The following is a 23138-nucleotide window of genomic DNA, read 5'->3' as shown; positions in this document are numbered from 1 at the left end:
AGGTGATGAATGTATAAATTAACTCGATAGTGGAAATCCTTTCACAGTCTATATGTACATCAGATCATCACATTGGTCATTTTACATATATGACAATTTTATTTGTCAATTATACTATCTCAGTAAGGCAGACAAAAGCAAAATCCTATTTTTAGTATGTGAATTATTCCATAGATTTTGCTTGTATCTGAAATACGGCTCCAGTTGGTTGCTGTGGAAGTTTATAGTAATGTAGGAAGCCCTAGTTCAAAAGCTTCTGAAAATTTTAAACAAATATATATAAATGGGTGGAAAATGGGGGGATACAAGTGTGTTCTTTTCCTCTAGTAGAAGTGTTCACTGTTTAAGTTGGTATTTACTTAGTGCCGCTAATTATTTTAGGAAAATACCTTGTTACATGTCTGAGTGTATCCACAGGATGTCATGTATAACTCCAGGAGGCAGTGTCTCATCAGGGACTGGTAACCTTTTCTCTGAAAGGTCTGGTAGTAAATATTAGGCTTTGAGGGTCAAGAGACAGAATTGAGGATATATATAGGTACTCATATAACAAGAGAGGAAACAAATTTCCTCAGAGCTTTTATTGACAAAATTGAAAATATAATAATTGAATACAGGTTTTTTTTTTTTTCAGGCGAGTAATACAGATCTACTAGTAAGAAGCATGGAATTCTTATTTTGGAGATAACATTTTATCTCATAGGATTCAAAGTTAGTGTTCCCTACCATCAAATTGACTGCAAATGTTCATCTGTAAAAACCGTATAAGACTAGGCAGTGGGCCAGATCTGGCCTATGAACATCAATTTTCCAACCCCTGATGTAATGGAAGAGCCTTTACATTTGGTCCCAGGCACATAGAGGTTTGCGTGCTGGCTCTGAACTTGTGACCTTGAACACGTCAGTTAACTTTCTGAGTTGTGGCATTTATTTGTGCATAAACTGGAGGTAATGACAGCCATGGAATAAATATCATCCTATCTTTGTTATGGTTTTTTTGTTAAGATTCTAGTTCTGTAGATGCTGATGTCATTTAGCTAGACTTACTTGGAATTAGTATTGAGCAGAGTCAAAAGTCAGTTTGTCAGGGAATAGAATTTTCAAAAGTTCTCAATGTATTATGTGAAAACAAGTTTTTGCAGTGGAGAGATCTAGCAGTCACCATCTTAACCAAGTGGCCAAGCTTAGCAATTAGTGGTGGGATGTTCTGAAATTATGTACCCGTCACTGATGTGTACCTCTTACTATACCATGACGTCACCATGTGGTGTCCTTGCCAGAAAAGTTTGACTTGAATGTTATCCCAAGGAGATGGAAACTCAAAATGTGGGATATTCTGCAGGACAACTGGCCTGAGCTCTTGAAAAGATTCAGTATCATGAAGAACAGAGGTGAGATTGTTCTAGATTGGGGAAAGACCGTGGAAACATAAGATAAAAATGTAATGCGTGAACATTAAGTCCTGGATGGGAGAAAGGAAATTCAGTTCTGTGGACCATTTTTAAGACAGTTGAGAACACGAGAGTATGGACCATACAGTGTGATTATACTGTTGACTTCCTCGGGTGTGGTGATGGTATAGGAGATAGTCCTGTTTTGAGAGGTGGCTCAGTGGTAGAGAACCTGCCTGCCAGTGCAGGAGACACAGGAGACCTGGGTTCGATCCCTGGGTGGGGAAGATCCCCTGGAGGAGGAAACGGCAACCCACTCCAGTGTTCTTGCCTGGAAAATCCCATGGACAGAGGAGCCTGGTGGGCTACAGGTCGTGAGATCTCAAAGAGTTGGGCATGACTTGGCGACTAAGCAGGCAATAAACTATTTAGAGGCCTGAGAGGGAGGAAAAGGAGGAAGGGAGGAAAAGTAAGTTGGGGGAGGATAAGAGAGAGAAAAGAGTAAGTTGTTTTGTTCAGCGCAGCTCACTTCCTGACTTGGCATTGAGTGCAGCGTTTTCAGTGGGATGGTGCCCAGGACACTTTAATAAGTACTTTTAGGTATTAGTAGGCTTCCATGTCTGAAGTCACACCTGAGCATTGATGTCTGTCCTCTCTTTAAGGGGGTGAGGGTTTGGCTGAGGCATGTGCTGTGGCACCTCATGTTGGGTGATCAGACATGGGGATTCATATTTTCTTGGGTGGCTCACCCAGGTCCCTCTGGATTGAAAGTCCCTTTTGATATTTAGAACATATATGTGAGTAGGAAAGGAAAATCCAGGATAGTGAACCTGACTCTTCAGCTATTTTCTGAAAGGCTGAGGTACAACTTACAAGCTTGTGCTTTAAATTCTCTTTATGTCTGTTTTTGAGGGTGCCAGTGTGTGGGCTGTCATCTTCTGGAGGTATGCTAAGCAGAAGGAGGCTGGAGGTAGAAGCTGACAGTGCATCTTGAGGGCTCTGAGTGGCTGGAGCATCGCTGAAGTGTCCTTGGCTGTGAGATTGAGGACAAGGGGTAGAGGCCAAGGACCAGGGCAGAGTGCAGTGCAGGCTGCTTCTCATGCTCTGATCCTGACCAGTCTGTTCTAGCTGTGCAGGAAGGGGACAGAGCAGCTAATATGCTGTTATGTTTCTGCAGGAGCTCTTCAGGCTCTATAGTGTAAGATGACTAAAGCTCATTTTGCAGCCACTTGTAAAAGTAATTACAAGATGAGAGAAAGAAGAACATCCTGCTACTATGTGCTGTGAGAACTAATTAATTCAACAAGCATTTGTTGAGCAGCTGAATATGTAGTAAGAACCCTAAAGTATGAGTCCTGGGGGATACCTGTGATAAAAGATACACTTTTTACCTTGTGCTGGGCACTTGTGGGGTAGAGGAAAGAGATGGAGTACAGTGGAGACAATGACCAGAATACTGATTTTGCTGTGTTACAAGGCTAGTGATATGATAGAAAAGTAGAGAGGACAATGAGAATGCAGAAAACATTCCATGTGGAATTGAGTATGGTTCCAAAGGTAAGGTTGGTCTTGAGGTGATTTGAAGAAAGAGTCTGGTGGGTGGGAGGCATCCAGCTTCCAGGTGGGAGACATGGCAGGTGCCCAGAGGCCTGCCTGGCTGTCCTGTGTTGAGAGACCTGTTAGCATCTGGGGTGGCTGAAGTTTTGGATGCAGAGTGGGGAGGAGACAGACATGGGTGGTCTTGTTGGAAAGGTAGTTTGAGCCAGATGAGAGGGCCTCAAAACTGTGCTCTGGGTTTTATAGGAAAGGGCACGAGGAGCCCCAGAAGCCTGTTTGAGTTGGGAGTAGTCTTGTTTCAATAAGATATGGAGGGAATGTGGAGGATGGTGTGTGAGGTTGCAGAAGTCTGGTGACACGACTTGAAGTAGTAGATGTGTGAGCAGAGACCCTGAACTTGGCCAGCCGTGGTGGAGAGAGAATAGGGGTCCACTAGTGTTCTTGGAGCATTCTTTCAACCCCTCCCATCAGGACTTTGGATTTTTAAATCTCTCTAAGGGAGTCTTTAAAAATACTTGAAAGAGAGAAGCTTATTCAACCCTTTGAACAGTTTTGAAAAGTTATTACATTTCAGCTTGGAAAGAAAGTATTATTTCAGGCAAACTAGCGTGGACTGATTACTCAGCATAGCCACTTAATCTTTCAGAATTAGGTAGGAGGGAAGCTATTTTAGTGGCCTTCCATCTTCTTCCAGAACTTTGTCCAGGTTCCTCCCAAATGGCCGATGAGTTTTTCTGATGCATATCCAGCACTCCAACAGTTGAGTGTGCATATGTATGCTGTGAGGAAGTTGATTTCATCCATTTCTGTTTTTTTCATCTTTTGCCGTCCACCTGAGAAAACAAACATGAGTCCATAGATTCTTGTTCTGCATTAGAAATGTCCACAATGTGTAACTTAAGATGGGTCCAACTGAGAGGGTTGCAGTTTTGGAATTTAGACTAAAGAAGAGGAGTGGAATCTTTCCATTTTTTCTTTATTTTGAGAAAATTTTGGCAACTTGGACTGTTTGAAGGAGCAGTTATATAAAATATCCCCTGTTAATTGAGTATCTGGGGTAAGGTACTGCCATTTTTTCTTTAGATTGCATTAAAACATTTCTACCCACAATTTAGAGCTTTTCCGTGGAGAATTTAGAATTAGAACATTTTGAACCTCAATAAAGAAAAAAACAGAATTAACCTACTTTTTGGAATGAGAAGTCTCAGGTTTATGAGGCTCCATATGTAAGTTCCAAAGGCCTATAATTTCTCTTCTTTGCTGCTTGAATATTTCAGAGAGTTCTTGGCATGTCTTTTAGACAAAGAGAAAGAAAGGTAACCTATGTATGGGCTTACCTCATTTATGTGTGTATCTTCTACGATGGCTACAAACTAGTGCTTCTGCTGGTATGTAGCAGCTAAGGACAGATTCCAAGGTAAATGAGGCAGTTTACTAATGTGAGATTTGGGTGTTAGTCTGAAAGTACCATAGTGAATGTTTTAGCAGAAATTTCAATGACCTTTAGTTAAGAACTTTTCTAGTTCCATGTGGTAGATATGGTAAAGGAGTAACTGAAGGTTACCTTAATAATAAATTAACACTGACTGTACTGTGGTTGTTAAATTGTTTCCATAGCAAGGATCATAATTTATCAATATTAGGAATTATTTTACAAGACAGTTGTATTGATGATGTTGGTTTTTTCCATGTATAGGCAAGCTTGTATCTGAAGGTATATAATTTATTTATTCACAATAAGGAATGTATTATAAAACTCAATTACATTTTATTTGTAAGCATTGCTTCATTCACTTGATTGAGAATTTTTTGGACTGTATCCTGGGTGTCTATCATTGCACTAAGAGCTTGATAGAAGTTACCCCTTGCCCTAGGAGAGAAAAATTTTAATGGAAGGCAAAGATGAACAGATAATTATAATATGTGATAAGTGTTGAAATAGACATTAAAATGCTTGAAAATGGAGAATTTCAAATGTATACAAAATATGCAGTAGGAGGGACTTCCCTGGTGACCCAGTGGTTAAGAAACACGTGTATACCTGTGGTGGATTCATGTTGATGTATGGCAAAACCAATACAATATTGTAAAGTAACCTCCAATTAAAATAAATCAATTTATATTTAAAAAATAATAAAAAAAAGAAAGAATCCACCTGCCAATGCAGGGGGCACAAGTTAAATCCCTGGTCTGGGAAGATCCTACATGCCTCAGAGCAACTAAGCCCATGCCACACAACGACTGAGCTCATGTGCTTCAGCTACTGAAGTCCACACTCCTAGAGCCTGAGCTCTGCAACAAGAAAAGCCATCTCAATAAGAAACCCATGCACCACAACTAGACAGTAGCCCCTACTCACTGTGACTAGAGAAAGCCCAAGTGCATCAATGAAGATCAAGCACAGCCAAAAATAATAAAATAAATAAACTTAAAGAAATACACAGTAGGAGAATGAATCTTCACGAACCTATCACCCAGCTTCAGTCATTTGTAACTCTTGATAATGCTAGTTTCACCCATAGTCTTCACTTACTCCTTTCCCCTCATTTGTTTTGGAACATATCCAAGATAATAATATATCATGTAATAGACATTTGTAGATATTTGAATAATCAGAGTGTATACTGGGAAAATAGACTATACCTGGGGACTTGGGAAGAAGCTATAGAGCCTGTAACATTTGAGTTTAATCTAGTAGGGAGGGAGAATATTCCAAATCCAGGTGAATAGGATGGAACTCAACAATTATTGAACATGGCTAAGCATTATATCAGGCTTCTCTGGTGGCTCAGTGGTAAAGAATCCACCTGCCATGCAAGAGAGGCAGGTTTGATCCTTGGTTTGGGAAGATCCCCTGGAGAAGCAAATGGCAACCGACTCCAGTATTCTTGCCTGGGAAATCCCATGGATTGAGGAGCCTGGTGGGCTACAGTCTATGGGGTCCCAAGAGAGTTGGACATGACCTAGTGACTAAACAACAACAAAGCATTATCACAGGTTCATTTAGTACATTATTTATTTTTTTCCCTCATACTCTTATGGGAGTGACAATATTTTATATTTGAGGAAACTAGATTTCAGCCTGACCAACCTTGACTTCAAGGCTATTTAGTTCCCCATCTTGTGTACTGTGTGCACTAGGCACAGAAGTGTAAAAGGACAAGATGTTTTTGGGAAAGCAAGAGAAGATGAATGCAGCTATAGAATTGTGACCACGTGTGTGTGTGTCAAGAGGTGAAACTAGAGAAGCTGCTCAGGGCCAGGTTGTGAAGGAACTTTAGTGCTATGCTACGAAGATAGAGTTTTGTCCTGAGGGTGGTGAGGATCCAGGCTGAGATGTCTTTCAGCCTGCGAACAGTATTGTCAGCTTTTAAAAGGCAGATATGTAGGCACTATGGAGGATGAACTGGAATTGGAAAATCTGCTGAGGGGAGACTGGTTCAAGCAAACTGTTCAACCACTGTTTATTAAGCATAAAGAATGCGCTGGGCAAAGAAACTAATGAGTAAGACACATCTCCCTATTTCATAGAGCTTAGCCTAGTAGAGAGTTAGTCACATGCAGATAGATGGCTTATTGTGATGTAATTTATTTTTTTACTTTTTATAAGTATTTTTTGGCTGCACCACTCGGCCTGTGGGATCCTAGTGCCTGACTTTTTTGTTGAGAGAAGAACACCAACTATTGGAATAAAGTTAAAAAAAAGAAACCTGTCCCTGCTTTATGCTAATTTGTGTGAATTTTGCTAAAAAATAAAATCTGTCATGATGGCCAAGTGAGATATTGGGAAGGAATTAAGGTGTTGCAAATGAGAAGATAGGCTTGATTTGGTAGATGGTTCTGTTATAGAATTGATTGGATGTGATTAACATTGGAAATAAGTTTCTGATTTAAGGTATGGTATGGTTGATGCCAACAGCTGAGGCGAGGGTTGCTGGAAGATCAGCAGGTTCAAGGATATGTGAGGAAGGGCAAATGAGTAGGGCTTATATATATTATGTCTGAGATGGCTTAGGTTATCCACGTAGAGATGTCCAGTAGGGTTTTGGAAAACTGCATGAAGTATCCGAGTTGTTAGGTTTGGAGAGAGTGATTTGGTGATCATTAGCATTTATGTATGGTCGTTGATGCCTGGGAAAGAATGAGATTACCAAAGAGCAGTGATTCTCAGCTTTGGCTGCACTTTAGAATTACCTTGAGAGCGTTACAAAAATACCCATGCCCGGGCTGCACCACTGACTAATTAAAGCAGAATCTTTGAAAGTGGAGACTAGGTCTCTTTATATTTTCAAAATCTACTTAGGTTATTCTAATATGCAGCTAGAATGGCAACAAAATAAACAAGTGGGCCAAAAAATTAGATGATTGCATGTTTATTGAATGGACACTATTGTTGGCACTGCTACTTTAACTTACATGAGGTGAGTACCTGTTTACACTTAAGGGGACACTGAGGCACAAAAGGTAAGTAATTTGCCTTAGGTTATACAGGCAGCCGATTGGTGCTAAGGCAGGGATTCACACCTAAGTCATTTACTCCAAGAACTGTTCTTTATACCATAACATTCTATTGCTTCTCCACTCAAGAATCAATCTGGGAGGGTTGAGAGTTTTGGAATGGCAGTGTGAAAAACTCAGCAGATCTTCCTCCCAGTGAAATAACCTCTTAACTATAAAAATTGTAAAGGACAATCTTTTAAAGTCTCTGGAAATTGGCCTGAAGACATACAGCAAATGTAGAAACATTTATTCAAGAAAATCTACTAAATCTTAGTAAGAACAGTGAGCCAGCAGCCTTTGGGCCATGACCTCATCCTCTCCCAACCCCCATCAGTTCCATGCAATGGAGGGCTCTTCTTGTTGAGTATAGCTGAGAAGATAGTACTTACCCCCCTAACTGTAGCTCCTAGTGGAGCAGTAGACAGTAGACTACTGGAAGTACCAGAAGGAGAAAGAGAGAGGGACAGAAAAATATTTGAAGAAATAATGGACATCTAGGTTGTTTCCATGTCCTGGCTATTATAAACAGTGCTTCGATGAACATTGGGGTACATGTGTCTCTTTCAATTCTGGCAACCTAGATGTCCATCAGCAGATGAATGGATAAGAAAGCAGTGGTACATATACACAATGGAGTATTACTCAGCCATTAAAAAGAATACATTTGAATCAGTTCTAATGAGATGGATGAAACTGGAGCCGATTATACAGAGTGAAGTAAGCCAGAAAGAAAAACACCAATACAGTATACTGACACATATATATGGAATTTAGAAAGATGGTAATGATGACTCTTTATGCAAGACAGCAAAAGAGACACAGATGTATAGAACGGACTTTTGGACTCTGAGGGAGAGGGAGAGGGTGGGATGATTTGGGAGAATGGCATTGAAACATGTATACTATCATGTAAGAAACGAAGTGCCAGTCTATGTTTGATGCAGGATACAGGATGCATGGGGCTGGTGCACGGGGATGATCCAGAGAGATGATATGGGGTGGGAGGTGGGAGGGGGATTCAGGATTGGGAGCTCGTATACACCCGTGGTGGATTCATGTCAATGTATGGCAAATCCAATACAGTATTGTAAAGTAAAATAAAGTAAAAATAAAATTAAAAAAAAATTAAAAAAAGAAATAATGGCCACAAGATAACCCAGTTTGATGACAAACAGTAGTCTTCACAACCAAGAAGCCCAGCTCTGTCCTTTCAGTGGCTGCCAGTCTTACTATGACTGCAGGCTGGGGATGTCTGCAATACAGTGAAAATGCCCAGAGTAGGAGTGAAAGAGAATGGAAGTAAGGCCAGTTAAAATGCCATAAAACTCACCATTCTTCCTGAGATTAAGCTGGTTTTTTTGAATAACATCACTGCCCCCAACACCCCCCCCCCCCCCCAAAGCTGCAAACTTTTGGTCAATTTCCAGAATTCTGTCCATTTTAGTTAGTTTTTCATTTTTCTGAGGGAGCAGAGCGTTTTTGGTGACCCTTATGCTGCTATTTTTTACTTACATCCTAGTTGAATTTTTATCGTAATTTTCTTAAGATTACTTAGTGGCTGCTTATAGTTTGTTCTGAAAGCATTTGTGATATTTTGGAAATTATTGGAATAATTATTTTTCCTATAATTATTGGAAATTAAATCTAAAAGTAATTATTGGAAATCTAAAATTCTATCCATAAGGAACCAACTAATAATAATACTAATAAATGCACAGTATATCTTTATAGCAGAATATTATGCAGTTGTTAAAGCAATGTGGTAATTTTAATTGTGCTGATAGAGAAGAATAGTCAAGGGATAATACTAAATGAAAAACAAGTCCTAAAATAGTATGTGATAGTCTATTTGTATAAAGTTTTATTAAACAACAGGAAAAACACAAGTGTGTACTACATATATGCAGAGAACATTTCTAGAAGAAATATGTAATATTTTCCTCTGGGACATAGGAAGTGAGGGTACTTCTTAGTTCTTTATCCCCACTTAGTATTATTTGAATTTTTGAGTATCTTTTACTTAGAAATAACTTTAAAGAAGTCATTGTATATTTAATTTGTTATTTTAAACTACCAATAGGACATATCATGTTAGTTTAAGGTCTACAAGTGATAAAGATTGCAATATTTTGATAATAATATTTGTATATGTAGTACTTCTTTTTTGTTTCCTTGAAGTGTGCACTCAAGATGTAATTTTGATGCTTAGGAAATCTGTTTGCTTGAGAACTTTAAAAAAATAATGAACTCACTTTTAATTTCGATCAACTGGGATAATCCACAAATAATGGTGATGACTAAACTGTTCTCTTTTCACCTTCATGACTTTCTAGACTTTGTACATTACAGTCCACCCCCTGAAAAAGCCAGTCTTTTGTAAGAAGATTAACAGCCATCCTTTGTCACTTTTATTTTTATCTTTGAAAGAGGAGGAATAATCACCTAGTTCTGAAACACCATGCGTGGGTAGAATTGAATTACCCAAATTGAAAACCTCCCTGCAAGCTAGAGGATAAAGAATCCCACCAGTGTATACACATAAGGCTCTCCAGGGACTTTTTGATTATTTATCCCGTGAAATCCTGGAGATTTCATAATCTATCTTGTCTCATTTTCCCATTATGAAATGGAATTTTCAGCATCCCTTCTCTTGTCTGTTTTCAGATCACAGAATTGTGTGGTGCCAAGCGGGTTGGTTATTTTGGTCTGACACAGTTTTACGTTGCCCTGAAATTAATTGCTGCAGCACAGTCTGGCCTCCCTGTGCGGATAGAGAGTATTAAATGTGGTAAGTATCTCCCATTTATACATTCTGTTATCCATGACAGTTGTTTTTTTTTTTTTTTTTTAATGAGAACCATTTTTGTCATAAAAAAGAGACCTGGGTTTAAGGCCTGTTCTGTAAGCATTTGTGGAATTTTTTGTTTCTTCTTCCATCTCTTCTATAAAATAAGACTTACCAGGTGTCTTAGTTTTCTTTTTTTAATGAGAAAAAAATCAGAGAGTGACCTGAGCGAGTCTTTTATTTGACTTGCCATTAAAAATAGATTTTGTTCTTTAGCTGAGAAAGACTGGGACAAGGGTTCTAGAACCTGTGTCAAAATAGTAAGACTCAGTTTAATTTTCCACTTGAGGAATCTATGTTGTTTAAGGTTCTATGAGGGACAAGGAACTGAGTAATGAGGAGAGTTTGAGTGGTGTTGCCCCTTCTCTCTCTCTTCTGTTCTTGCCAGGCATGTCAAGTATGATTATCTTTTAATCTTTCAATTCCCAAAGCCCTATTAAGTACTTGGGGGCTATTTTTCGTAATGAATTTATCTTCTCAGAGTTTTTATTTATCATTTTCTTATCTTGCTATTCCTGCCCCAAACCCACCACATACTTGAGCACTTTTCACGACTTAAACCAAAAGCAAAGCCCCAAACTCTTAGCATCATTTGCCCTGCTTCAGTACTGGTTTTTACCAAGCTGTTTAAAGAACATGATTATTCAGTGGATGTGCTGAGGTCTTTTGTTAGTTCACTGTGATATGAATTACTTTCCTCTGTCTACACAGCTATGTAGGAACTTTGCCTTTTTCCTCATTTTGAGATAAAAATCACCCAACTATTCCTATCTGTTCTGTGAAGTCCCTGGTGGATCTTTGTGTGGGCTCAGGATTTATGGTTAGTCCATGGTAACCTTGTAGCTCCAAATAGCAGAGAAGATTCTGGTAAATTAACTATAGAAAACAAAGCTTTTTTACACTAACCATCAGGAAGCTGCAATCATCCTGCTAATCTTTATTAAAGGCTTAGTGTGTGCCAGACACTATATCATTTAGTCCTCATGACATTTACCTAAACTAGATAATTGTGTCAATTTGAATTGCATAGAATAAGCTGTGATAACAAGTACCACTGAAATGTCAGTGCCTTAATGGAACGAAGGCTTGCTTACTGCTTTGTGGTGGGTCAGGGTGACCCTCCAGGGCAGCTGCCCTCCATGTGTTGGCTCTGTGATCCTGGCAGCTTTATCCTGTGGCACCTCCAACACAGCACCTGTTCCTGTAATTGCCACAACAGAGGAATAGTTTCTCAGCCTAGCAGTTAAATGCTTTGGCCTGGATGTGACTCAGGTTACTGCTGCTCACAGTGCATTGGCCAGAACTTGGCACATGGATCTACTGACATGCAGAGCAGGCTTTGGGGGATGTAGTTCCCTCATGTGCCTGCAAGTAGAGGAGACTGGATGTGGGTGAACTCTGAAAGTCTCTATCCTGGTGCTGTTATTATCCATATTTTACAGATGTGAAAATGGAAGTGTAGGGGAATTAAGCAACTTGCCTAAGGATGTTAGGTTCTAACCAGCTCCAACCAGGATCTCAGCCTCCATTTCCCAGGCTTTTTATTGTTATGCATAGTAGCCTCTTCTGGATGATTGTTTCTGTTTAGTAAGGTCCTGTAGTAAGGTCCTGATTCTAATCTGTAAATCTGGAATGTTTCCTGAACAGGAAAAAAAAAAAAACCTGACCCCCAAAGCATCCCTCAGTATTATATAATTTGGTTCCTTGAAATAGATTTCTTGATGGAGTGTAATTTCAGTCGCTGGTTTGGTGTCTGTTGGTCAGTGTTTGCTGTGATCTCTTCAGAGTTATAGCTCACTGAATTTCGATTTGTGGTAGGCACTGAAAGTTTTCATTCCATTGTAAATGATCATTAATCTTTATTATACTATCTCCCAACTTCATCTTCTGGAAGAGTTCAGAGCTTCTTTGTTGTATAAAAGAATAAACTTCTGACACCTTTGTTGCTTATATTTGGTTAGATTGAAATCTTTTACCTGATCTGTGCTTGGATCTATAGCTTAATTTCCTGGGGATGCGGGAGGGGGTGTAAGGGGTGGATTGTCTAAATTATCACTTGTATAAGGGATTAACCCTTTTTCCAAATATGAGGCTTTCTCCATTTTATAAATCCTGATGCTGCTTTTTACCACTGAGGGTTTAAGTATTCAGTTCAGTTCAGTTCAGCTCAGTCGCTCAGTCATATCTGACTCTTTGCGACCCCATGAATCGCAGCACGTCAGGTCTCCCTGTCCATCAGCATCTCCCAGAGTTCACTCAAACTCACGTCCATCAAGTCAGTGATGCCATCCAGCCATCTCATCCTCTCTCATCCCCTTTTCTTCCTACACCCAATCCCTCCCAGCATCAGAGTCTTTTCCAATGAGTCAGCTCTTTGCATGAGGTGGCCAAAGTACTGGAGTTTCAGCTTTAGCATCATTCCTTCCAAAGAACATCCAGGGCTGATCTCCTTCAGAATGGACTGGTTGGATCTTCTTGCAGTCCAAGGGACTCTCAAGAGTCTTCTCCAACACCACAGTTCAAAAGCATCAATTCTTCGGCGCTCGGCTTTCTTCATAGTCCAACTCTCACATCCATACATGACCACTAGAAAAACCATAGCCTTGACTAGATGGACCTTTGTTGGAAAAGTAATGTCACTGCTTTTCAATATGCTATCTAGGTTGGTTATAACTTTCCTTCCAAGGAGTAAGCGTCTTTTAATTTCATGGCTGCACTCACCATCTGCAGTGATTTTGGAGCCCCCAAAATGAAGTCTGACACTGTTTCCACTGTTTCCCCATTTATTTCCCATGAAGTGATGGGACCAGATGCCATGATCTTCGTTTTCTGAATGTTGAGCTTTAAGCCAACTTTTTCACTCTCCTCTTTCACTTTCATCAAGAGGCTTTTTAGTTCTTCACTGTCTGCCATAAGGGTGGTGTCATCTGCATATCTGAGGTTATTGATATTTCTCCCGGCAATCTTGATTCCAGCTTGTGCTTCTTCTAGCCCAGCGTTTCTCATGATGTACTCTGCAGAGAAGTTAAATAAGGAGGGTGACAATATACAGCCTTGACATACTCTTTTTCCTATTTGGAACCAGTCTGTTGTTCCATGTCCAGTTCTAACTGTTGCTTCCTGACCTGCATATAGGTTTCTCAAGAGGCAGGTCAGATGGTCTGGTATTCCCATCTCTTTCAGAATTTTCCACAGTTTATTGTGATCCACACAATTCTGGATTCTCTTCCTTCATTTAAAGGTTTTTTAAATAAGTTACTTGCAGTCAGCACATGTTGAGTAAGGATGAGTGCAAGACTGGGCCAAACTTTGAGCTGCCATTTAGCATTTTCCAGTTTTTTGCTTGAAATCGATTAGCTTAATGTTTGATGACACAAACCTTGAAGGTGAAAGAGGATGCCCTCTGAGAGCCTAATCTGAAAGACCTATCACACAGGGAGTTGTGGGTCCTTTCAGTCCTTCTTCTGTAAGAGTCATTCAGTGGCATGCGCCTGTGTGTATGTGTGCCTTTAACCCCTAGTCTTTCCCATTTTGCTAAATACCTCTACCATATGCAGTTGCTTAAGCCAGGAACTTAGAAGACGTTCTTGATTTCCTCCTTTCCCTCCCTCACAATATAATCCATCAGAAGTCCTGCCAATATGGGTGAATTCTTTCCCTCCCTCACAGTATAATCCATCAGAAGTCCTGCCAATATGGGTGAATTCTTTCCCTCCCTCACAGTATAATCCATCAGAAGTCCTGCCAATATGGGTGAATTCTATGAAAAATTTAGAGAAGAGCTAACACCTATCCTATTCAAACTCTTCCAGAAAATTGCAGAGGAAGGCAAACTCCTAAACTCATTCTATGAGGCTACCATCACCCTGATACCACAACCAGACAAAGATACCACAAAAGAAGAAAACTACAGGGCAATATCACTGATGAACATAGATGCAAAAATTCTCAACAAAATTCTAGCAAACAGAATCCAACAACATATTAAAAGGATCATACATCATGATGAAGTGGGCTTTATTCTAGGGATGCAAGGATTCTTCAGTATTCACAAATCAATCAATATGATACACCATATTAACAAATTGAAAGATTAAAAACCATATGATTATCTCATTAGATACAGAGAAAGCCTTTGACAAAATTCAACACCCATTTATGATAAAAACTCTGTAGAAAGCAGGCCTAGAAGGAACATACCTCAACATAATAAAAGCCATATCTGACAAACCCACAGCAAACATTATCCGCAATAGCGAAAAATTGAAAGTATTTCCACTAAAATCAGGAATAAGACAAGGGTGCCTACTCTCACCACTACTATTCAACATAGTTTTGGAAGTCCTAGCCACAGCAATCAGAGAAGAAAAAGAAATAAAAGGAATCCAAATTAAAACTCTCACTGTAGATGACATGATCTTCTACATAGAGAACCCTAAAGATACCACCAGAAAATTACTAGAGCTAATCAATGAATATAGTAAAGTTGCAGGATAAAAATTAATGCACAGAAATCCCTTCCATTCCTATACACTAACAATGGAAAAACAGAGAAATTAAGGAAACAATCCCATTCACCATTGCAACAAAAAGAATAAAATACTTATAAATAAATTTACCTAAAGAAACAAAAGACCTAATACATAGAAAACTATAAAACACTGATGAAAGAAATCAAAGATGACACAAATAGATGCAGAAATATACCACGTTCATGGATCAGAAGGATCAATATAGTGAAATGAGTATACTACCCAAAGCAATCTATAGATTCAATGCAGTCCCTATCAAGCTACCAACTGTTTTTTTCAAAGAACTAGAACAAATAATTTCACAATTTGTATGGAAATACAAAAAACCTCGAATAGCCAAAGCAATCTTGAGACAGAAGAATGGAACTGGAGGAATCAACCTTCCTGACTTCAGACTATATTACAAAGCTACAGTCATCAAGACAGTATGGTGCTGGCACAAAGACAGAAATGTAGATCGATGAAAGAAAATAGAAAGCCCAGAGATAAATCCACACACCTATGGACACCTTATCTTTGACAAAGAAGGCAAAAATATACAATGGAGAAAAAGACAGTCTCTTTAACAAGTGGTCCTGGGGAAAAGTGGTTAGCCACATGTAAAAGAATGAAACTAGAACACTTTCTAACACCATACACAAAAATAAACTCAAAAATGGATTAAAGATCTAAATGTAAAGCCAGAAACTATAAAACTCTTAGAGGAAAACTTAGGCAAAACACTCTCTGACATAAATCACAGCAGGATCCTCTATGACCCACCTCCCAGAGTAATGGAAGTAAAAACAAAAATAAAGAAATGGGACCTAATTAAGCTTAAAAGCTTTTGCACAAGGAAGAAAACTATAAGCAAGGTGAAAAGGCAGCCTTCAGAATGGGAGAAAATAATAAGCAAAACAACTGACAAAGAATTAATCTCCAAAATATACAAGCAGCTCATGCAGCTCAATACCAAAAAAAAAAAAAACCCAAACAACCCAAGCAAAAATGGGCCAAAGAACTAAACAGACATTTCTCCAAAGAAGACATACAGATGGCTAACAAACACATGAAAAGATGCTCAGCATCACTCATTATTAGAGAAATGCAAATCAAAACCACAATAAGGTATTATCTCATGCTGGTCAGAATGGCCATCATCAAAAAGTCTACAGACAATAAATGCTGGAGAGGGTGTGGAGAAAAGGGAACCCTCTTACACTGTTGGTGGGAATGCAAACTGGCACAGCCACTATGGAGAACAGTGTGGAGATTCCTGAAAAACTGGAAATAGAACTGCCATACAACCCAGCAATCCCACTGCTGGGCATACACACCGAGGAAACCAGAATTGAAAGAGACACCTGAGGAAACCAGAATTGAAAGAGACACATGTACCTCAGTGTTCATTGTGGCACTGTTTACAATGGCTAGGACATGGAAGCAACCTAGATGTCCATTGGCAGAAAATGTACCACAACTTCCTGATCCAGGAAGTGGGTGGGATGATTGAGAGAACAGCATTGAAATGTGTATTACCATATGTAAAATAGATGACCAGTGCAAGTTCAGTGAGTGAAGCAGGACATCCAAAGCCCATGCTCTGGGGCAACCTGGAGGGATGGAGTGGGGAGGGACGTGGGAGGGGGGTTCAGGATGGGGGCACAAATGTGCACCTGTGGCTGTTTCATGTCAATGTATGGCAAAAACCATCATAATATGTAAAGTAATTATCCTCCAATTAAAATAATTAATTTTTATAAAGTTCTGCCAATATGGCTCTAGTCTCATTGCTTGCTTCCTGCATCTTTCTACCTCTGCTAAATGAGGCCACCTGCAGCCACTTTCCTGAGTGCCACAATGGTTTTGTCATTAGTTTCTTGGCCTTTTCTCTTTTCTACTCCAGTCTCTTTCCCCACATAGCACTAAAAGTAGCTTTTTCAAAATAGATTATTTTATATAGCTCCTTGAAACTCTCCCTGTGTTTGCTTATTGTACATAGCGCAAAGTTTGAAGTCCCTACAGTTATCTGTAAGGCCTTACATAATCTAGTCTCTGCCTACTACCCCTCCTCATTTCAAATCTCTTTCCTTTCTTGTAATCTGTCCCCCAGCCTTACTGGTTTTGTATCCATTTCTGGGCCACCTCTTTCCTACTGCAGGAAAGAGCATGTTATGTCAAGATCTTGGTGGGAGGTGGGAGGGGGATTCAGGATTGGGAGCTCGTATACACCCGTGGTGGATTCATGTCAGTGTATGGCAAAACCAATACAGTATTGTAAAGTAAAATAAAGTAAAAATTAAAATTAAAAAAAAAAAAGATCTTGGGTTGCTAGTGGTCTGTTCTCCATCCTCTCCTTCCAGTGCTGTGTCTCCTCACCCTTTAGGGTTCCAAGGCTGTCGCTGACACCCTATCTAAAGTATGTCCTGTCAAATTAATTCATTAACAAAGGAACCAGCATATAGTAGAGCTGGTTCAAGAAAGTGTAGGAAAGTCAGAAGTATTTATAGTCACGGAAAGAAAGAATGCTGGAATAAGCTTGCTAAATTACATTATAAAATTGATTAATGCCCTACAGGACAATAAAACTGTAACTTGGTTATTATACTCTTTTGTAAGATAAAATTAATTTGCACTGCTATCAGAAAAGAAGTGTTTGTTATCTAACAAATTTTCCACAAGTTAATATCTACCCTTTCAGAATTGTAAAATGCTTCATCAAGAGTAAATAGTAACTTAAAAGCATCCATCCCTAGGGAATTAGGTAATCCTTGGATGGGCCTGTTAGTGCTGAATAATGTGACAGTCCCCTCCTTGTTTAATTCTTTCACTGCCTGCTCCTTCATAGCTCTTTTGTTAGGGTTTGTAAGTACTCCTTTACAGGTTTGACTAATTTTTTGGCTGTCTTCCTCAGCAGTCTGCACATCTAAGGGGAAGGGAGGAGCATCTGGTAATCCCTGTACTGAGGGGTCTTGTGGGTGCTCAGGGCATGTTTGTTGAATGAATGCATGAAGACACAAATGCCTGGGCATGGGGAGTGTCTTAATCATCTGTCACTCTTTTTAACACAAACATTTGGAATTCACGTTCACCAGGAACTTCTGAGGGATGCTTACAGAAGTCATCTCTCTTAGGCATTGGTTCCCAACCTTGTATGCACTTGAGAATCATCTGGATAACTTTAAATGCAAAATAAAAACTACAGGAACCTGGGGCTACCTGCAGATATGTGGCTTTAGCACAGGGTTTTTCAGAGCACCCCAGGTGATTCTTCTGTGGAGCCAGGGTTGAGAGTGACTTCTAAAGACAGTTAAGTGGAATATCTTCAAGAGCTTTGCTTAAGCTCTGAGTACAGATTTGGTCACATTAGGGCCCAGACTGGAGGGAGGCAAGAGGCACCCAGGGTGTATAACTGTAGGGGATGTATAACTTTAGGGAGTGCTAGCTCTCTGGACCCTGCAAATGCTGACTCTGACTTTCCAGGGCCCTGAGAGGGAGTACCTCAAGTGCTAGCGCCAGGCTTTTCTCTAGCCTCACCCTAGTGGGAGCTGGGGTAATGCTGCTGTGAAAGCTAACTTAGGAGGGCCGAAGGTGGTATTGGGGTAAAGTTCAAGGCTGGCAGAGAGTTCCTGTGGAGGAAACCATGTGTGAACATTTGTCCTGGGAGCAAACCTTCCTGCTTTCCAAAGACAGGCCAAGAGGAAGTGTGAGGACTGAGGGAAGGTGTAGCAGGGTCTAGAGTAGTGTTTTGAAATTTTATCGTGCCATGGCCCTTTTGACAGTGTGAAACCTGTGAACCCCTTCTTGGAGCAATTAAAAAAATTATTGGAATATAGTTACTTTATAATGTTGTGTTAGTTTTTGCGGTGCAGGAAGGTGAATTAGTCATATATATATATATATATATATATATATATATGTATGTATGTATGTATATCCTGGTGGCTCAGATGGTGAAGAATCTGCCTGCAATGCGGGAGACCTGGGTTTGATCCCTGGTTTGGGAAGATCCCCTGGAGAAGGGAATGGCAACCCACTCCGGTATTTGTGCCTGGAGAATCCCTATGCACAGAGAAGCCTGAACTGCAGTCCATGGGTCGCAAAGAGTTGGACACGACAAGCGACTAAGCACACATACATATATCCAGCTTTTTAGATTTCCTTCCCATTTAGGTCACCACAGAGCACTGAGAGAGTAGGCTCTCATTAGTTATCTATTTTAACATAGTCAGTTCAGTTCAGTTGAGTTCAGTCGCTCAGTCACGTCTGACACTCTGTGACCTTATGGACTGCAGCATGCCAGGCCTCCCTGTCCATCGCCAACTCCCAGAGTTTACTTAAACTCATGTCCCTTGAGTTGGTGGTGCCATCCAACCATCTCATCCTCTTTCATCCCCTTCTTCTCCTGCCTTCAGTCTCTCCCAGCATCAGGGTCTTTTCCAGTGAGTCAGCTCTTCACATCAGCTGGCCAAAGTATTGGAGTTTCAGCTTCAGCATTAGTCCTTCCAATGAACATTCAGGACTGATTTCCTTTAGAATGGACTGGTTGGATCTCCTTTTAGTCCAAGGGACTCTGAAGAATCTTCTCCAACACCACAGTTCAAAAGCATCAATTCTTCAGTGCTCAGCTTTCTTTATAGTCCAACTCTCACATTCATACATGACTACTGGAAAAACCATAGCCTTGACTAGATGGACCTTTGTTGGCAAAGTAATGTCTCTGCTTTTTAATATGATGTCTAGGTTGGTTGGTCATAACATCTCTTCTAAGGAGTAAACGTCTTTTAATTTCATGGCTGCACTCACCATCTGCAGTGGTTTTGGAGCCCCTCCAAAAAGTCTGTCACTGTTTCCATTGTTTCCCCATCTATTTGCCATGAAGTTATGGGACCAGATGCCATGATCATAGTTTTCTTAATGTTGAGCTTTAAGCCAACTTTTTCACTCTCCACTTTCACTTTCATCTAAAGGTTCTTTAGTTCTTCTTCACTTTCTATCATAAAGGTGGTGTCATCTGCATATCTGAGGTTATTGATATTTCTCCCGGCAGTCTTGATTCCTGCTTGTGCTTCATCCAGTCCAGCATTTCTCATGATGTACTCTGCATATAAGTTAAATAAGCAGGGTGACAATATACAGCCTTGATGTACTCCTTTTCCTATTTGGAACCAGTCTGTTGTTCCATGTACAGTTCTAACTGTTGCTTTCTGACCTGTGTACAGATGTCTCAAGAGGCAGGTCAGGTGGTCTGGTGTTCCCATCTCTTTCAGAATTTTCCACAGTTTATTGTGATCCACACAGTCAAAGGCTTTGGCATAGTCAATAAAGCAGAAGTAGATGTTTTTCTGGAACTCTCTTGCTTTTTTTGATGATCCAGTGGATATTGACAATTTGATCTCTGGTTCCTCTGCCTTTTCCAAACCTAGCTTGAACCTCTGGAAGTTCATGGTTCATGTACTGTTGAAGCCTGGCTTGGAGAATTTTGACCATTACTTTACTAGCATGTGAGATGAGTGCAATTGTGTTTGAGCATTCTTTGGCATTGCCTTTCTTTGGGATTGGAATGAAAACTGACCTTTTCCAGTCCTGTGGCCACTGCTGAGTTTTCCAAATTTGATGGCATATTGAGTGCAGCACTTTCACAGCATCATCTTTTAATATTTGAAATAGCTCAACTGGAATGCCATCACCTCCTTGTTTGTAGTGATGCTTCCTAAGGCCCACTTGACTTCGCATTCCAGGATGTCTGGCTCTAAGTTGGTGATTACACTATTGTGATTATCTGGGTCATGAAGATCTTTTTTGTATAGTTCTTCTGTGTATTCTTGCCACCTCTTCTTAATGTCTTCTGCTTCTATTAGGTCCATACTATTGCTGTTCTTTATTGTGCCCATCTTTGCATGAAATGTTCTGTTGGTATCTCTAATTTTCTTGAAGAGATCTCTAGATTTTCCCACTCTATTGTTTTTCTCTATTTGTTTGGCTTGATTGCTGAGAAAGTCTTTCTTACCTCTCCTTGCTATTCTTTGGAACTCTGCATTCAAATGGGTATATCTTTCCTTTTCTCCTTTGCCTTTGGCTTCTTTTCTATTCACAGCTCTTTGTAAGGCCTCCTCAGACAACCATTTTACCTTTTTGCTTTTCTTTTCCTTGGGAATGATCTTGGTCCCTGCCTCCTGTACAGTGTCACGAATCTCAAACTTAGTTCTTCAGGCACTCTGTCTATCAGATCTAATCCCTTGAATCTATATGTCACTTCCACTATATAATTGTAAGAAATTTGATTTAGGTCATACCTGAATGCTATTTCAAATCCTGAAAGATGATGCTGTGAAAGTGCTGCACTCAATATGCCAGCAAATTTGGACAACTCAGCAGTGGCCACAGGACTGGAAAAGGTCAGTTTTCATTCCAATCCCAAAGAAAGGCAATGCCAAAGAATGCTCAAACTACCACACAATTGCACTCATCTCACACGCTAGTAAAGTAATGCTCAACATTCTCCAAGCCAGGCTTCAGCAATACGTGAACCGTGAACTTACAGATGTTCAAGCTAGTTTTATAAAAGGCAGAGGAACCAAAGATCAAATTGCCAACATCCGCTGGATCATGGAAAAAGCAAGAGAGTTCCAGAAAAACATCTATTTCTGCTTTATTGACTATGCCAAAGCCTTTGACTGTGTGGATCACAAGAAACTGTGGAAAATTCTGAAAGAGATGGGAATACCAGACCACCTGACCTGCCTCTTGAGAAATCTGCATGGAGGTCAGGAAGCAACAGTTAGAACTGGACATGGAACAACAGACTGGTTCCAAATAGGAAAAGGAGTGTGTCAAGGCTGTATACTGTCACCCTGATTATTTAGCTAATATGCAGAGTACATCATGAGAAACGCTGGACTGGAAGAAGCACAAGCTGGAATCAAGATTGCCGGGAGAAATATCAATAACCTCAGATATGCAGATGACACCACCCTTATGGCAGAAAGTGAAGAGGAACTAAAAAGCCTCTTGGTGAAAGTGAAAGTGGAGAGTGAAAAAGTTGGCTTAAAGTGCAACATGCAGAAAACCAAGATCATGGCATCTGGTCCCATCACTTCATGGGAAATAGATGGGGAAACAGTGGAAACAGTGTCAGACTTTATTTTTTGGGGCTCCCAAATCACTGCAGATGGTGAGTGCAGCCATGAAATTAAAAGACGCTTGCTCCTTGGAAGGAAAGTTATGACCAACCTAGATAGCATTTTGAAAAGCAGAGACATTACTTTTCCAACAAAGGTCCAACTAGTCAAGTCTATGTTTTTTCCTGTGGTCATGTGTGGATGTGAGAGTTGGACTGTGAAGAAAGCTGAGCGCTGAAGAATTGATGCTTTTGAACTGTGGTGTTGGAGAAGACTCTTGAGAGTCCCTTGGACTGCAAGGAGATCCAGCCAGTCCATTCTGACGGAGATTAGCCCTGGATGTTCTTTGGAAGGAATGATGCTAAAGCTGAAACTCTAGTACTTTGGCCACCTCATGCAAGGAGCTGACTCATTGGAAAAGACTCTGATGCTGGGAGGGATTGGGGGCAGGAGGAGAAGGGGACAACAGAGGATGAGATGGCTGGATGGCATCACTGACTCAATGGACGTGAGGCTGGGTGAACTCCGGGAGTTGGTGATGGACAGGGAGGCCTGGCGTGCTGCGATTCATGGGGTCGCAAAGAGTAGGACATGACTGAGTGACTGAACTGAACTGAACTGAATGTTCTAGTGGTTTCCCCTACTTTCTTTAATTCACGTCTGAATTTGGCAGTAAGGAGTTCATGGTCTGTGCCACAGTCAGCTCCTGGTCTTATTTTTGCTGACTGTATAGAACTTCTCCATCTTTGGCTGCAAAGAATATAATCAGTCTGATTTTGGTATCGACCATGTGTGATTTCGGTGATTTCCATGTGTAGAGTCTTCTCTTGTGTCGTTGCAAGAGGTTGTTTTCTATGACCAGTGAGTTCTCTTGGCAAAACTCTGTTAGCCTTTGCCCTGCTTCATTCTGTACTCCAAAGCCAAATTTGCCTGTTACTCCAGGTATTTCTTCACCTCCTATTCTTGCATTCCAGTCCCCTATAATGAAAAGGACATCTTTTTTGGGTGTTAATTCTACAAGGTCTTGTAGGTCTTCATAGAACGTTCAACATAGTTTCTTCAGCATTACTGGTTGGGGCATAGACATTATACATAGTAGGATATGTATGTCAATACCAATCTCCCATTTCATCCCATCCCCATTTCCCCCTTGGTATCCATATGTTTGTTCTGTAAATCTGTGTCTCTATTTTGGAGTAATGTTTTAAATGTG

General features: G+C 40.2%; 1 protein-coding gene across 2 annotated transcripts in view; it reads left to right on the top strand.

Moving 5' to 3' along the window:
* Positions 1 to 23138, top strand: part of REPS2 (RALBP1 associated Eps domain containing 2) — a 251685-nt gene that overhangs the window by 55514 nt on the left and 173033 nt on the right. For both annotated transcript variants that reach the window (XM_040266555.1, XM_040266554.1), the window contains exon 2: positions 10113 to 10236. In XM_040266555.1, coding sequence (XP_040122489.1) covers positions 10113 to 10236 — 124 coding nt within the window. The remainder of the gene's footprint in view (positions 1 to 10112; positions 10237 to 23138) is intronic.

Source organism: Oryx dammah, unplaced genomic scaffold, assembly GCF_014754425.2.
Source record: "Oryx dammah isolate SB20612 unplaced genomic scaffold, SCBI_Odam_1.1 HiC_scaffold_23, whole genome shotgun sequence".
Classification (NCBI taxonomy): domain Eukaryota; kingdom Metazoa; phylum Chordata; class Mammalia; order Artiodactyla; family Bovidae; genus Oryx; species Oryx dammah.
The sequence above is the reverse complement of the archived record's forward strand: the minus strand, read 5'-3'. Positions and strand labels throughout refer to the sequence as shown.